At 49.4% G+C, this 17,552-nt stretch overlaps 1 protein-coding gene across 3 annotated transcripts in view; it reads right to left on the bottom strand.

The window, feature by feature from the left end:
- Positions 1-17,552, bottom strand: part of Klhl29 (kelch like family member 29) — a 294,522-nt gene that overhangs the window by 14,423 nt on the left and 262,547 nt on the right. For all 3 annotated transcript variants that reach the window (XM_034514405.2, XM_076942138.1, XM_076942137.1), the window contains exons 6-7: positions 8,230-8,368; positions 251-453 (exon numbers count right to left, since the gene is read on the bottom strand). In XM_034514405.2, the coding sequence (XP_034370296.1) occupies positions 251-453; positions 8,230-8,368 (342 nt within the window). The remainder of the gene's footprint in view (positions 1-250; positions 454-8,229; positions 8,369-17,552) is intronic.

Below are 17,552 nucleotides of genomic sequence, written 5' to 3'. Positions count from 1 at the left end.
TCTGGGAATGAATGTGTTAAAGGGGAACAGACTGTGTGGTCCATTCATTCAGGGATTAGAGGGCAGGACAGAGTGGTGAGGTCCCTCCACCCCCAAACCCCTGCCACACACACAGGCTATTTACACATCCTAGTGGCCATTGGTTCTGGCAAGGACACAGTGACCCCCTTCAGTGAATGCTGTTCCATCACATGCTCTGATGAAATCTAGATATCCTGGTACAATCTGGGGGAAACACCAGTCAGCTCACCAAGAAAGGACACACAGACTTTGCAGAAGGTGTGAAACTGGAACTTGCTAGCCGCCTCGAGCAGAGTCTTGGCGTTGGCTGAGTCGATGACCAGCGACCCCGTGTAGACGAACTCTAGCAGAAGCTCCAGAACATCAGCCTGCAGGTTGGACAGCACCAGCTCCAGCTTCTCCCGGCTGCCCTGGCTGCCGTCCTGCACCGACCTAAGGCACAGAGACCAGGCTGTCCTCACCTGCCACCCCTGCGGCCACTGCCGCTTCCTCACAGGGCCAGATCTCCCTGTATACCTCAGTCATGACCTTCATCTTAGGACTCAAAGGACACAGCAATGACACACCTGAACCTAATGACCTGACACAGGATCTGAAAGAGAAGGGTCTGACCAGAGGTGCCCCAGAGAACAGAAAAGCCTGCTTATCACTACTTGGCATGTCCATGCAAAAAAGATGCAAATCAAAAAGCATGAGCCGTAGATGGGGACGAGGACCAGGACTGGCCACAAAGGGAAACAATATGGTTTAGCTAGCTCCTTGCTGGACCTGGTGTCTACACCAAATGGTACCGGCAAGCCCTGACAAGCAGAAACAAGCACTGCCTCACAAGGCAGAATCTCCTCCAGGTTGAAGATTCTGATTAGCGGGCATTCTAGCCAATCAGGAGACTTCCTCTGAGCACATCTTGAAGACCCAGAGCCTTGGAAGGCTGCCCAGGAAGTAGGCTCCCCCCACGCCCCCTGAAACCCCAAACTTTCCAAAAATCATATTGTTTCCTTTTAGGCATGGAAGGGAAGCCCTTCATGACATTGCTTTGAAACTGAAGACAAGACGAGATAGACGGACAGAATGGTTAGAGCTGGGAAGGTGAGAGGGGAACAACCAAGGACTTCCGCCACAGACAGCCAGCAGCCATGACCTGGGGCCTGGCCCAGGACGGGGGGGCCCTCCTGCCACATGGAACACGGGGTCAGAGGTCAGAGTGGCCTGCGTGTAGAGTGTGCATCGGGCTTGTGAACTGGGGTGGGAGAGCAGGGGAGGGACACAAATATATCAGTATGTTTATATCTGGTGTCTACAGAAATACAAAATCATTGCAAAGGCTCCTAAGGCCTGGCAGCCGCTCCCTACAGCTGGACCTAGAAGGAAACAGATCAGATGAACTGAGAACACACCAATACAGAAGTGAGGCCGGGAGGGAAAAAAAAAACAAAAACAAAAACAAAAACACCCAGAGCGTTAAGTCAGGAGGCAGGTTTCTCAGAGGCCATCGACTTGACCACCCCGGCCTGGCTACTCTCACCGGGGCCAGCTTCTCTCATTGAGTCTGGCCTGACTGGGGTTGTGGCAAGGAAGTGAACTCCGCTGCCCACCCACAGATTTCTGCAAAAGCCAGGGGCCAAGACTCTTGACACTGGTCCCTTGGGTGCACCTGGGGCAGGAGTAGAGGTGTGCCAGTGCTTGGTAAGACAAGTAGCTTGGCTAAAGATGCTGGGGCAGTTGCTGGGTGAGAGGACAAAGCACCAGCAGGGAGCAAACGGACCTGGGTACCCTGCTTCACTGACAGGCAGATATCCTAAGCCTCGGGACCCCAGCCTCCTATTCTGCAAAACAAATTGGAAGTAGATGAGGCCTACAGTTCTGCTGAGGCGCAGTGTTGGAGAGCGCCCTTCCCAGGAGACTCTTCTGCACAACAGTGTTTGCACTTCTACCACTAGACTTTGAAAGCTTAAGGCCTTCAAGGCCGAGTGTGCAGGTTTCACTGGGACCCCGAGGCCCAGTCAATGCTTTCAAGCACCTTTCCCACAGATGGCTTATGTGACCAGAGGCCCTAAGGCCTTTGACTTCTATGGCCTGAGCAAGCCAAAGTACTGGCCATATAGAGGGTCTGGGTTGAGGTCATTTAAGCCCACACATGCTAAAGTTACTTCACACACATGTGTTTTGCTGTCAAGATGGATTCGCAGGCTTGTGTGCCTTGGTTAAGTATAAAAATAGCTCTCAAGTACCTCCTAGAGACTCCATAAACCCTGGTTATCCTAGGCCTCTGAGGCTATCTGATCAACTTCTTGCTCCAAGTCTTTGCTGCCTCTGTGTTCCTCTTAATGGCTTGGCCTTTCCTCTGTATTTCCTCAGGACTGTGGAAGTCATGCTGGGTCACTGTGTGGCAGGGCTGCTGGGGTCAATGTGGGCTGCTCACCTTTCTCAAGGTACCTTTCACTGTTGCCACTAATAATTGCCAGCCCAGTGTATCCCCGAGTCCTCAGACAGAGGAATTCAAAAGAGCTGAGGTAGGTCTTCAGAGAATACACATGCACATGCACACACAGATACACAGGCACACGTGCACGCACACGCACACGCACACATGCACATACCCTTGGCCAACCCAGTGCTGGAATAATGGCTATAAAGGGCTGATGTTGCTACACTGCTGACAACTACCTGTTGCTTCTCAAGGCTGAGCCTGGGAGAGGGTTTCGGAGACAGAGCTGCCTGTACTGATGAAGCCCATCTGGAATGAGAGGCTAAGCACAGGAGCTGAAGAGCGTGGTAATGCAGTTAAATCAGAGAGGACCTTGGCCATAGAATGCATGCCCATGGCTGTCTGCAGGGAATGCTGGAGGCTCCCAGGACTGGAAGAGCTAACCCCTTCCACTTGGCTACACAGGAACATGAGGCAGTGTTAAGCCTTTATTAGCAACCTAGTTCAAGGTTTCATGGAGGCATAGGAGGTTGGATATCCCCCTGGCACATAGGTGGCACCTACAGGATGGTTCATGTGTAGCTTTGAGAAATGTAAGGGCTGTAAAAGGCTGGCAACATCTCTGTCTCCAATCATTAGATCATTGTGGCTCTACCTAGTACTCCTTAGATCTCTTCACTCTGAACAGAGGCCCCCTAGGGGATGCCTCACTTGATTGGTAACAGCTATAATGCTGCATTTTTCACAGGTGTGAAGAATGTTTTGTCCTCCATCCTGTTCTAAGCTGGTTCTTGCCTGGCCCTGAGGGTCATGACACCATGGTACAAGGCTGTACAGAACCACAGAAATAGACAATATCATGCTGCCTGTGATTCTCATGCTTGGGGAGATGGCAGAAATGTGGTACCCTAGCCCACACAGTGTCTGAGACTGGACACTGTATGAAGTTACTTTCTCCCAAGTGGAGCTACCCAGGAGAATTCAGGTTCCTATGCACAGTTGCTGCTCGGCAGGGAGGGGTCTACAGATGTGTCAGAGATGCCTAGCGTGGACTAGTAGGATCTTGGAGAACACTCCTTCAGCAGAGAACTCCCTGTGCTAACTTGCTCTCTCCCTGACTCGCCTGTGTGGCCAGATGTTTGCACAATGAACACTGGAACTTGGCACTGTCTGGAAGTGTAGGACAGCGGTGAGTGACATACAGCTGGCACCCTGTCCTATCCATCTGAAATGATTTCTAACCTGACCCATGTTACTAGCTTCGGAGCACTGTGGTTGGGTACATCCAGGTCCCACTGTGTCCTGTGATCTTTGGCAGGCTTTGGACCACTCTCTGGGAGGAGGTCTAGTCTCTATCATTCTGTTGACACCCAAGAGCTGTCAATCCCTCTTTGTTGGCTTGTTTTCAAGGCACAGATGTGTATTCTAGGTGAGAAAGGGGACAGGCTCTTGGGGAAAGAGGTACTGGTATATGAGAAGCACCCTGTCAGTTGGTGACTCAATGGAGTCTGAAGATGGAATGAAAGCACAGAGCTTAGAGTATCAGGCTTGGTGAGAATCAAGTTGAGAAATTCAGTGACTTCATTCATTTTTTCGTTCAATGCAAAAAAGACTGGAATTCACATGTCCAGTACCTGTCCCAGTACTGACTTTGTGGGATGGGGGACTTCTGCTAGAGAGGTGCCTGCCATGCTCAGGTCTCTGTCCTTTTTGTTATGGTGAGGAACAGCTTTTCTCAGGTGCTGTTCACCTTGAACAGAGACATGCAGGGAAGTGTCAGTGAGGGCAGGAGACATGACTGCCATCTTTTAAGAAAGATGGTCATGGCCTCTACGATCAGGCTGTAGCCTGGCCAGACAACCATTAAGTGGAAGTGACTGGCCTTGATTAATGTCTCTATGGCACTTGTGCATCTTGAAAAATTTTCGGTGCCCAGAGGGTAAATGAAGGGATTTTGCCATGGACCGGAGAAGAAAAGCCAGGGCAGACAGTACAGCCTAGGGGTAAGATACAGCTCTAGGCCTGGGACTCCAACCCAAAGGGTCCGGTGTGTGAGCAGATAAGAGAAGAATGAGTGCTCCATTCATCAGCCGGGGCAGTGGCTCAGCCCTTTGTCTCTCCTCACTCACTGTCCAGAAGCAGTGTCCTCATCCCTTGTCTCTCAGTTTCCCTTCTGATCACCCTGTGGAATGCAAGCTGGCCAAACAAAGGTCAAGCAGAACAGGCTTGTGGTTCTGTTTTGCCCTGGCTTGCTGCTGGCCTCCTGCACTCATGTCCAAGGGCTTCTTGACCTCCAGGCCTCATGTAGAGGGTCCAGTCCCCCTAGCAGGTCTGCACACAAGTGCCTATCTTAAAGTACCTCTCTTAAAGGGGAATTCTGTTCTTCTCAGCAGGTCTTGTGGCCACTGTTCCTATTATCACATGTAGAACACACACACACACACACACATACACACACACACACACACACACACACACATACACACACACACATGCGGCATGTGCACATTCCCTACTTATACCCAGTGTCCGCTCAGAGACTTCCCCTTTCTCCCTCACTGACTTTGCCTACAAACAGAAAGCAGTTTCTTTTTCTAAGTTAAAGAATGGACACTTCCATATCAGACAGTATGTATATGTTACTTAAATGTCTGAAACTTCAAGATCCTCATCTGTAAAATGGGGGATTCTAACTGCACAAGCGCCTTAAGCTAACATATCTATAAAGCTTCTTATCACCAGGTGGCAATATTGTCAAGAAAGGAAGTGGTCGAAGAAGGATGGCTTAAAGGAACCAGCTCATCTATGGAAGCCCATGAGGAAAGGCTGGATAGTGTAGGGCCTTGGGAATGTCGTCAAGCAGTGGAGTTTGTACGGACTTGACTGCTGTCTGCAAGGCCATACTGGGCAGATCCATTTTTTCTGCTCAGTCTCACACTGATTTTGTGTGTGTGTGTGTGTGTGTGTGTGTGTGTGTGTGTGTGTGTGTGTGTGTATGTGGTGTCTGTTTAATGCTTCCCTTTTCTGAACCCATGTACTGTTTCTCTCTGAGGACTTTGGGTAGGCTCTGGCCCAGGAGAGACCCTGCCTGTTTGCAGAGAGGAAAGCAAGTGATTTAGCTTCTTATATGCTCCTCCCATGGCTCCAGGAAAGACAATCGCACTGAGAATGGGGATGGAGCAGTAGACACATGACCTAGGTTGTTGGCAGAAAGGAATTTAGCTTGAATTTCCAAGTCTGGGGTGCTGGTTCAGAAAGGGGGTAGGTCTGGCAATGAATGATCAGCCAGGGCAGGTCAGTACTGACTCATATAGGCTCTGAGAAATAGATCGGCCCTATTTCCTCAACCTCACAAGACAACAGCCCCTGAAAAGGAGCCCCTGGGCCACTTTATCCGAGGGCTTGATGTGATGGGGGCTGAAACATGGTGACATTAGCTGCTTTCTGACCATGAAGAATTTACGGCCATGTGGCTCATAAAGATATAGCATCTTGCTGTGGAGATACATCATCTTCCTTCTTGCTTCACTCCTTCAAAAGCATTTGTTTGCAGCCGTCATTATGAATGGCAACATGTACCTCAGGGCCAAGACAGAGAAAGGAAATTCAAAATGGCTACACACAAACCCAGCTTCAGCTTCTCCTTTGATTCCTGAAGGTGCTCCATACATGCTGAAGGCCCTAGATCTCACCTGACTCAGTAAGATTCATCTGCCTGTCTGACTACCACCAGGGGACTCGAGCACCCTTTAAGCCCTGAAAGCATGTCATGTCATTTGTTCTACTGGCTACTTTCCCCGGCTAACCCCTGATACTGGCCTGTTTAGCCGCTCTCTTCCCTTTTATGACCTTGACACCTTTGTTTCTCCCATCTTGGCAGACTTGTCAAGCCTCTCCAGTCTGGTCTTGCTATCCACTGACTGTCACCTTCACCATCATTTGATCAACTTCTGGCTTACAAATGATAAAGCCCGAGGCCTGAGGGTGAGGGTCTGGCCAGAGTGGAGTCACAGAATGAGTGGCAGGTCAAGTGTAGGACCCAGGTCTCCTGGCTCCCAAGGATGCTCTCTCTCCCAGAAACTACTTGGATGAAGGGCCCATCCTACTCAGCAGGGCTACTAAGGTGTGTGGGCTCCCCCTTCACCCTTATAACAAGTCCAAGAGCTCAGTGGGGAGTCAGGGCCTGCTCATATCTGCTTCTGGGGAGGCAACCTATTCCTGTCCTTGGTTCATACCTGTTTGTGTCCCTACCCTCCTTGTCTGGAAGGGTCTTTCTCCTCCTCCTTTGCCTGTCCAAGAGGGTTCCCCCCTATCGGGGGTCCTCTCTCCTATTGTGAGCTGGAGTTAGGCTGTGATTTATCTTCAAAGGCAGTTACAGACTTTTAGCCCAAGGGTGGACCACTGCTCTACGTTAACCTCACGCTCTGTAGCTCATCTGGATCAGGGTCCAAGGTCCCAGATTATTTAGCTGTGTCCCTGCAGCCAGGTGCTAGCCACTGCTCCACAGAATTTCCTAAAAAGAACCCCCTGGGCGGAAGAAGCCCCTGGACATGCCTCTCTCCCCGAGACTTATGCCTCTAATCCTTGCCCTCAGACCCAGAGAACCTAAGCATGAGGGCAGGAGACGGAGTTGTCCAGGAAATGGGATGTCACAAAGAGCCTGCCCCTCCTGTGTGGCACAGGGCCAGTAAGGCTGAGTGGGACCTCACACACAGCCGGCGGCCTGGCTCTATGCCAAAGGACACAGGGGATAGGAAAGGAGATGCCAGCCAGTGTGCCATCCTGAAACAAAACACAGTCGCTCTGGGGTTAGTTGGCAAGTCCAAACACAGCATTGGGAAGCAAGCAGAGGTCCTGTCCTCCTACTCTGAGCTCTGTCCAGGCTCAGCGTCCGCCCCGGAGAGGCTGCAAGGCAAAATGAGCAGCGACATTAATGTTCTGATGGGTGAGAGAAATGTGAGCGTTACCCTGGGCTGGCCCCTCGGCTGCTCTCCCTCCCTAAGGAGCTAGGAGGTGGCCCTGACAGCTTTGCAAGGGTATGAAACAGCCCCAAACAATTTTTTTTTAAATCAACAAAATGGAAAAACAAAGATACCCAGGCACCATTAACGCTGATTGATCTAGGTAGAAATGGCCAGGTGGAGCCAGGGTGGGCTGGGGGGGGGGGTTTGAAGGCTGAGAGACCGTGTTTAGGACACACCTGGTCTGCACTCAGTGCCCAGTGTTCAAGCATGAGGCTTGGCCTACACACTTGTCTCCCTGACTCAGGCTGGGGCCAGTCCCTGGGGTGCCTGGTGTCCCTCAGGGGATGATCTGCTCAGTATGCTTTCCTGGCACTAAATTCACCATCAACAGTGGCGAGGATGGATCTGGGGACCCTGAGGGATGGAGTAGTGTGTAGTGGTCCCTTAAAATGGAGTCTATGGTCCTTTTAGTCTCAGGGAGGGCTTGTAATCTGCTAAGGACATGGGGTTTGGGGGTGTGGGGAGGAGCCTACTATGGGCTAGCCCCTGGTGGCTAGTGAGGCCGTGTGTGGGAGCAGGGGCAGGGGCTGCTCTGAGGCTGAGTGTGTGTGTGTTTGTGTGTGTGTATGGATGGATGTGTGTGTGTGTGTGTGTGTGTGTGTGTGTGTGAGGGCACTGGGGAGGGGGAGGAGAGATGGCTACTGGCTCTGTGACAGGGAGTCACACTTCAGGAACCTGCAAGAGAGGGGGGAGAAAAGCGACACAAAAGCGTCCTACGAAGGAACAGACCCGACCACAGCTGGAAGGAAGGCAAACCTTTGAATCAGGTCCTTGAAATACAAGCTGCAGGAAGCTAGAACATTTTGGTGGACTTCAAACTCTCTGCCTTCAACAACAATTTTCAGGTCTGTAAACGCTTTCGCTCTGCGTTGCTGGTTCAATTCCTTCAACATTTCTGCAGAATAGAGAAGACAGACAGGGCCAGGTTCCCATTAAGAGGTTTTTAATTTTTATTTTTAATTAATTTTTTTCAAGAAGTAGAGAGATAGAAAATACTTGATATTCTTTCTTGGCAAGGCTGGCTGAACACTGACAGTCAAAAGAGGTCACAAACAAGCATAAACAAGCAGCCACTGGGAAGGGCTACATAACCAAGGGAGTAACAACTTAAAAAAGCAAAATAACAAAACCAAACCAAACCCAAATATGATTAAAAAAATATCAAACCCAGATACTGAAAGATTGGGGAGTAGGCTGGGGAAAGATTCCCATACTGACAATTGGAAACAGAAAATACATTACCACAAACAGCATTAAAAAAAAAAATCTATCCAAGAACCAAAAAGGTCTCCAGATGCCAATGGTGCCGATGTATCAAGTAAAGCATGGCATTGTGATGCAGGATGGGCGGGACATGGTTCAGAGGAGCAAAACCCACAGACCCTGTAGAAACAGCATCCCTTCTGTTAAGACACCCAAGCCATAGCGTGGAACGAGTTTCCTGGGTAGGGCAGCCAGAGAGCAGAAGGACCCAACGAGGGCTTGGCAAGGGCCTCCTTCCATCTCATGCTTTCACAGACTTCTGGGGTAAGCAAGTAAACAAGGGGTGGGATGGGGTTGGGTGGGGTGTTTCTTTTCGTCAGCCCTATTTTCTAGACTGGCTTTCCAGGACGCCCAGCCTTGCTTGTGCATTTGACAATGAGAAGCTGGTTTGCATCCTCTGCAGGTCTTAGAAAGAGGCTTGGAGTGGGAGGTGACAGTGTCCTGCCCCAATGTATACCTACCTTTGCCCGGAGTCTTGGCCACTGGGGCTGGCATAGACAGAATCCAGGCCTGTGGGCTCCAGACCTAGGGAGGTCAACATCTTCTCCCAGACCCACCCCGAGGGCTAGAAGGGAGGAGGAGAGAGGAGCCTACCAGCTAGCCCATTTAATTAAGGTGTCCTTTCCTCTTTGCTGAAGTTAGGCACTATTCCTCACTACTCCAGCACACCTGGCTGCATCCAGGACTCCTTATCCTTTCCCTGTAGTGGCTGCTCATCACATCAGAGGCCTAGATCCTTGTGTCAGGTGACCTAGAATGTCATTAGACAGGTAAAGGGAGACAATGAGAGGTAAGGCCTTGTGCCATCATCCCAAGCTCTCCAGGTCTATGTTAAGTGAAGCTGATTTTCTAGAATTACTCTCTGGTCTGGTGTTCCCTACTGCAAGCCTAATCGTAGGTTCAGTACAAGTTAAATGCTGAGTGTCCCCTAGCCCTAGTTCTTATTCTGGATTTGTCACAGGGTAGTTAGGTGGCCCTGGGCTCATCTCAGCCTGTGGCAGGTCCTCTATGCCTCTCTGAGTCTCTATATTTATATCTGTCAACAAGGAGCAGAGGCTCCGACTTCTGTGTGCAGAGATCAGTGGGTCACTTGATCTAGTCCAGCTCACGGATGATGATAGGATTAGTGGGCCTTGGCAGCCAGCAGGCCCTCCCTCCGCCACAAAGATACACTGGCTCTGCTAAAGATGGAGGATATGGGTCCTGGAAAACATGCTGCATGTGGGGACTGAGGTGGTGGAACTGTCTCCAGAGCCACAGGCTATGCTAAGCCATGGACCCCCTCACCATATGTTAGGCTGACTCGCACTAAGGGAGAATGCCTTTAGTGTTCTGCATGTAGAATACTCTGGTCAGGCTCTCCAACAGAGACAAGGCTAGAGGGTGTGGGCTCAGGGTAGGGGGCATGTTATAGGTGAGTAGAGAGTTGGGGAGCAACAGGAATGGCATAGTTGGTGGGTGACACTAGATCCTGAGAATCATGCCAAGGGGCTGCAGGGGACTGTGTGTAGGAAGTGGAGAGGTTGGGCTTGTTTTCCAGTGATTTGACAGAGAGGAAGAAGGAGAGGGTTTTAGGAAACCCAGTGGGAGACAGGAAGACCCCTGATCTTCAGAGACCTTGATTTTTCAGAGGCTTGGGGTGGAGGTGAGCCTATGGGGCTAAGGGGGGGGGGATCTCTGGGCTCATGTAAATTGTGATTTTTGGATGCCCACAGAGCCTGCAGCTGAGTGAACCTGGTGGCTTATGTCATTTAAGAGAGGGGTGGAGGTAAGAGTTGGGGGAATTCCAGGTGAGGATTCCAAACTTAGAGCTTTACAATATTTTTAAAATGTAGAAGTGTGTGTGTGTGTGTGTACACATGAGTGCAGGTACCTTCAGAGACCAGAAGAAGGTATCAGATCACCAATAGCGAGAGTTACAGGTAGTGTGAGCCACCTGACATGGTGCTGGGAACTGAATACAGATCTTCTGGAAGAGCTGTGTATATTCTCAGCCGCCCACCTGTCTCTCTAGCTCCTGGGTCTCTAGTTCTTAATCTTGATTTGTCACAGGATAGTTAGGTGGCCTTGGGTGAGTTACCCCAGCCTGTGGGGCCTCCAATTCCTGTAGGATAAAATAGCTCTGTGGCTCCCTGGTCATCATATGTGTGTTGGAAAGTAGACCCAGCTCTGTGTGCTTGTGGAGTTAGGTAGTGCTGGGACCAGGCCAACATCCCACTCCTGGACCCACTCACTGTGTTCTGATGTTTCAAAGGTTTTCTTCACAGGTCAAGGTTCTGAAAAAGACTTTAGCCATAGCCTTAGTCCCAGCAGCAACACTGGCTGCATCAGGAACCTCACGTGCCTGGGATTCATCGACACCTTTTCGGAAATCTGACGTAATAGCTGGGGACGATTATTCACTTCCAGAAGAATTTTTCAATTTATGAAAGTGCTCACCAGGGGATTCCTTCGCACAGCAGGCACAGCACATTCCAAGTATTGATCAGTTGGTATGTGCTTGCCACTGCCTGCAGCGTGCTGGTGGGGACAGTGGGCACCACGGTTTATACTTGTCAGGAACACACCCTGGATCCACAGGAGGAAGCCAGGACTTACTTCCTGGGTGGAAGATGCTTGGATTCCTCACCCTGTCTCAGAGCAGAATAACTCTCCTGGATTTTTGAGATGTCTCTTGGAAACAGTCCAAAAAGGAGGGCCTGGGATAGGGAGGGCTGTGGGGTTTGGCTGGAATCTAGACTAAGGGTGGGTGTCAGGGCTCCTGGCAGCACCCTGCATTTCTACGATTTAGAATGGGCCAGAGGCCCTTAGACCCCTCCCCCCACACCCCCAGGAAAGACTCATTACACATTACTGAGGAGGCTGATAGCCTGAGCCCACGTGGAGAGCCATAGCTTTGGCCTCCATCCCTGCTGGCTGGCATCTTGGGGCATTTCCTGGTCTTAGCTTTGAGGGGAATGCCCCACTCCCATGTGTACAGAATTGGCTGCCCTGTGCCTTGCTGCCCCACTCCACATCAGCGATTTCTCTCCCATAAGACCACCTGGCAGAAAGGACAGGTCCAGAGAGTGCTTCCCAGTTTCCAGCCTGCCTTCTTCCGAGCCATCTCCAGAGCACAGCTCCTAACCGTATCCAGCCACTGGCCTTTGGTTAAATGAGCCCCCTTCAAGGGTGAGCAAAGGCAGTAAGGTGTCCTTGATCCTAGCGTCTCTTTCACTTTCTCCTTCTAGTGAAGCCTCCCTCGTGCCCTAGACAGCATTCTGTTTACAAACATGCTCCCCTCTGCCAAGTCCCTCCTCATTCTTCATTTGGCTGCTCATCATTGGTTTTCCTTTGCAATCCTGATATCATCTGGTCCAGGCCTCAGTGCCTCGTTTTTTCCTACAGTCCCCTGTCTCCCCATGCATGTTCTTCTAGCATCCTGAGCTGCTTTCTTTACAGCCTTGTATTTATTCATTTACACATCTGCCTCCTGCACCAGACTATATTCTATCTCTCTCTATCTCTCTTTCTCTCTCTCTATCTATCTATCTATCTATCTATCTATCTATCTATCTATCTATCTCTATCTCCCTGCAATTCTCAACTCAGGCCTGACATGTGTTCAACCCACACAGTAAGTTGCAAAACTTCTCTATTATCAAGAGGCAGAGGTTATTGAATTGTGGCCTTAACTCACTTTGGAGCATAGAATCCAGCAAAAAGGACCTTAGATGGGTGTCAGCCACAGCATCAAGGGGGATCTGCTTGTTTTTGCTACCTCAGGAGATCCCACTGGGGATAGCCTGCTTGCTGGAGGATGAGAGGCAGCATGGAGCAAAGATGAGCTATCCCAGATTGTCATGTAGACTAGCCAGCCTCTGCCAGTATCAGCCTGACCTTACCCACACATTGCCTAACCAGAACCACAGCCTATATAAGTGAGTTACCTTTTAAGCCAGTATGTTTGAGAGTTGCTGGTTAGCTTGACAAGAGCCACTTGATTTGGAAGTCAGGAATAAATGACAGGTTCATGAACTCAGAGAACTTGCCTCCGTCAGTTTTTCCCTTTGTTAATTTGATGTGAGGTTAATTTTTTAAATGTGCAAACATTCCATCACACCCATTTCTCAAGTGTCAGTGCTGGTAAGCACACGAACACAGTTTTACAACCAATTGCTGGACTTTCTTTCCAAACTGGAACTGTGAATCTAGGAAACAACGAACCCCCCTTACTCTTCCTCCGCCAGCCCCTGGCCGACATTCCACTTCCATCTCTATGAGTTTGACTCCTCTGGAGACATTGTAGTGTAAGTGAAACCATATACACTTGTCCTCCTGGGATTGGCTTATTTTACTTGAATGCCTTCAAGGTTTGTCTTCATTGTACCGTATGTCAGAATTTCCTCCCAACTTACATCCTATGGTAAGTAGATGTCATTTTAAAATCCATTCATCTGTGGGTAGATGCTTTTCAGCTGTTGTGACTGATGCTCCCAGCCTAATCTTCCACCCAGTTATGGGTATCTCTAGCCACTCCAGTCTTCAGCTCCATTATAATTGGTTAGAATGAAATAACCGCGTAGACCCAGCTTCCAGGGAATGCAAGGGACGAGGGGATGCTAAGAGGGTCTGCCTGGAGCTGCATGCTTCTTTAGAGGAGAATGAGACCACAGACAGAACCAAGACTGGAGATAAAGCTGCAGCTAAACTTCTGCATATTTTTCACCAAATGACACAAGTTATTTGTCACAGACTAATAGGCTCGTTCCAGCTGGTCTAGAAGGGCTGTCCGATGCAGTAATAAAGAGAAAGGGGTGTCAAATATTAAAAGGTAAAGCATTCCAGTGTCTCTGCGGTAGAGAAGCCCATTAAATCAGAGCCCTGAGAAAGGTTGCATAGCCAAATAATTTTTTTTTCAGAGCTCAAGCAGGAACCCAGCTAGGTGATAAATGTTCCTGGTCCCATTGGTATTTATGACACATACATGATAAAGGACCGGAAAACATTATGCACTCAGAACAGTTGAGAAATACACTGAGAAAGCCCAGTGAAGACTGTGTCATGCACACCCAGAGGGTAATTCATCTGGGAGCAGGGACGCTGGATGTGTGCTGACACCGTGGGGACAAATGAGAGCTTTGCACAAATAGCCTTCTCAGTGGATGCTTTGTACAGTCATGAAGTGCCTGGAGCAAGCTCTTCTTACAGGATTGCCCAGGAATTACCAGTTTGTGCCTGTAGAGGGCAGAACTGGAAAAACCTGATGTCATCGCTGAGTCCCTTCGGTCTGCTACCATGAGGACCCTCTCCTCCTCTAGGGGAGACTCGGTCCTTACTGCTCAGCTCCTTTCTGAGGACCCACAGAGCCTTCCTGGGTCTGCTCTTCTGTTTACAGCTCCATCATTCCTGTACATTCCTACCCTCTGAGTTTATGCCCAGCACTTCCTGCTCTTTTGACCAAGTTATTTCTTATACTTAAGATCTCACAAGTCCTCAGCTTAGCAGCATCCTAGCATCCTCTAAGGAGTCTCAGAGTCACCTCAGTCACATCATGCTTTGCCCTCTCCTGTGCTCCCATGAGACTTTGTTGGTGTCTCAATATCAGATAGAGACTATTGGCTGCCTCATTTTAGAGGACTCTACCTGTTGACTACCTATCTCCTCTCCAGGCTGTGAGATGAATGGCTTGTCTCTGTGGTTCTGGAGTAAATGGCATTATATTTTGCATGTGTGTGTGTGTGTTGTATGTGTGTGTGTGCACACACACACCTGTTTTATGATTGGAATTCAGGTGGATTACAGAACACATGGAGAGGTGTGGGAAGCAGTCAGAATGTCCTTAAACATGATTAAATGGAGCTAGTAGAAATTTCTAGCTATGTAGAAGTAGATGGACTGGTTGTAGAAGTGAAGCCTCCTCTAAGTCTAGGAGATATCATTGCTAACAACAACTGTGGTAGCTCCACAATCTGAGTGATGTATATTGCTAAAGCACTGCCCCATTCATGACTTAGATCTTTGGGGGAAGAGACTGAATCATCCTGTTCTGCTCCAGTTGTTTAGAAGAGCCATAAATGACCTTTGCAGGAAGGACTAACTACCTCAGCTGACACTGAGGTATAGCTGCAGCCTGTGGCCTTGACACACGGTGGCTAGAGAGAAGCCATCCTTTTAACACTTCAGCTTCTAGCTGTCTAGATGGCAAGGTTTACCCAAATGTAATCCAACAACCAGTTGCATGCATCAACAGATCATGCCTGGAGGGATCAGGGTGGGCATTCTTCATTTGGGAAGGGATTAGGGGAAGGCAAGGGCAGAGGTTTGTATTAGTCACTCTCTGTTGATGTGATAAAATATGCTGACCAAAAGCTTTTCAGAGGGGATCTAATCCATCATGGTGGACAAGTTATGGCAGTTGGAGTGTGAGGCAGTGATGGCAGTCAGGGAGCAGACTGATCGCTTTTCATCTGTACACAGGAAGCAGAGGGGGTGGTGTGGCCAGGCTATATACCTTTAAAGGCCATCTCTGATGATGTACTTCCACCAGCAAATTTCTACCTCCTGAAAGTTTCCATAATATTCTTAAACAGCATCACCAACCTAGGAGCACATGTTTGAACACACAAGCCTACGGGAGACATTTCCCATTCAAACCACCACAAATGTAATGATCCAGATCCAGATCAGGGAACCTGGTCAGATGGTGGCTTCCACCACAGGGTGGTAAGATAGACCCTTGGCTGAGCGAAGATGGCTACTGGGCAACCCCCAAGGCTGCAATGAGAAGAAGTGCCTGGCTAGGATAATATTAGCAGCAGCTAGACCTTCCAGCCTTTACTAATGATGCTCGCTTGCTCACTCTCTCCCTCTATCCCTCTCTCCATCCCCCTTTGCTCTTTCAAGACAGGGTTTCTTTGTGTAGCCTTCACTGTCCTGGACCTCACCATGTAGACCAGGCTGGCCTTGAACTCAGAGACCTACCTGTACCTCCCAAGTTCTAGGATTAAAGGAACACACCCCCAGCTAAAGATGCTTTCATTTGGATTCTTGTTCTGCCTGGAGGGTAGAATCTGAGAAGGTGAAACTCTGAGATGAGAGGAGGGAAATGCTATGAAGGTTCTGCGCTGAGAGACATCTGAAGAAGGCCAAAGCTTGGGAGAAGTTGGGTGAGATGTGAAGTCAAAAATTAGAGGTGTGAAGGAGTCTACAGAAGAGAGGTGGGACTCAGGCATGACCTCCTGGAGTGTGGAGAAGAACTACACTGTAATGAACTGACGGATGAGCCAAATTGGGACACTGGGAGGCTATGGGGGTGGGGTTTGAAAACATGCATGTAGAGAGGGGAAAGATCCAGGTGGAGACTGGGGCAGGGGGGCTAGCAGCAGCCAATGGGGACTTAGGAAGTAGAGTCCCTATAATCCTTATATGGCCTCTCTAAGAATACAGTTTGGTAGCAAGGGAGGGTGGTATCTCAAAGGACACAAGTCCTAATGACAAAGGGAGTGTGAGACTCCGCTATGATCCCAGGGATTAAGTTGAGTGGGGGTGGGAACCTTACTCTTTTTTTTTTTTTTTTTTTTTTTTTTTGCAAATGCTCTTACATTATGAAACCATTTGGTCTTCAGTGTATTAACTCAGAGTTTATATTTCTTTCTCACTGGTAGTTAGACTTTTGGGAGGTGAGGGATAGTTCTTCACTGGAGGGACTGCAGTTAAGAAGTCATGGCAGTTATTTGGGGCCAAGAGAAAGAGCCAAGTTCAGAACCTTGGAGAGCTACACATACCCAGTAGTCCAGGCAGAAGGTAGTGAGATAGCTAAGGAGCAGCCTGGAACAACTTAACACACCCAGGGCTGTGGATGAGGCTAGGGGACTCACAGCTCCTTCAGGGGCTGACTGAGACTCTGAGTTCCAGGAACTTGAGATGGTACAAGTACCCAGTGGTGTCTTCATGAAACTGGTCTCCTGTGTGCTGAAACTGGGGGTACTGGGTGTGTGCCAGGGACTTGAGTGAATGAATGATCATACATGCAGCCCTGGAGCAGTGCAAGGTTTATTGGGAGAGACACTGATATAACTATGCCAATAGGGAAAAGCATTGAGCAGAGGAGAAGACAGCTGGTTCTGCCTGAGGGGACCAGAGAAGCACCACAGTGGGGTGCTCGTCTAGTAAAGACTCATAGGGAAGCAAAGCAGAAGCACCCCAGGTAGCTCTAGTGTAAATTGAGACGACTCCAAGGTTTGAAAGGGCCCATGCTATCCCATGAGACAATGAGATCATTGGTGGCTTTTGTGGGCAGGGGACCTAGGGAAGGGTGGCCAGGAATCAAAGACATAACTGCTGCCTGTGTCAAATGGAGAGCTAATTGTACATAAGGTAACTGAAGATGTGGCCCAGTGCTACAGCCTTTGTTTACAATAAATATAGCCCTGGCACACAAGGGGATGCTCACAACTGACTCACTCTGGCCTGAGGTGCACTCATGGGGCCTGCTCTGGGCTAGTTCTCGGAGGAAAAGGGATCTAGGTTATATCATTAAAATTGCCCATTATATGCCACTGTGGGGTCTCCAAAGGACTGGCATTATGGTTGATCTAGATGTGTGGCCTTCATTTTTTTCCCCCTAATCCCCAACCTGGGCTCCAGCCAATGCCTTCCTTGCTATTTTGTCAGAACTGGATTCTGTGGCTGCGTCCTAGGCTTTAGACTGCAGACATGCAGTCTTACTACCTGAGGTGGCAGTGGTGTACTGACGTGCTACTTACAGTAAAGCCTATGGATGCTGGAAGAACACAGGTATGCAAATGGGTGTTTGCAGTTACAAAGAACGGGAG

Source organism: Arvicanthis niloticus, chromosome 11 (genome assembly GCF_011762505.2).
Source record: "Arvicanthis niloticus isolate mArvNil1 chromosome 11, mArvNil1.pat.X, whole genome shotgun sequence".
Taxonomy (NCBI): Eukaryota; Metazoa; Chordata; class Mammalia; order Rodentia; family Muridae; genus Arvicanthis; species Arvicanthis niloticus.
This window is presented reverse-complemented; position numbering and strand designations above follow the sequence as displayed.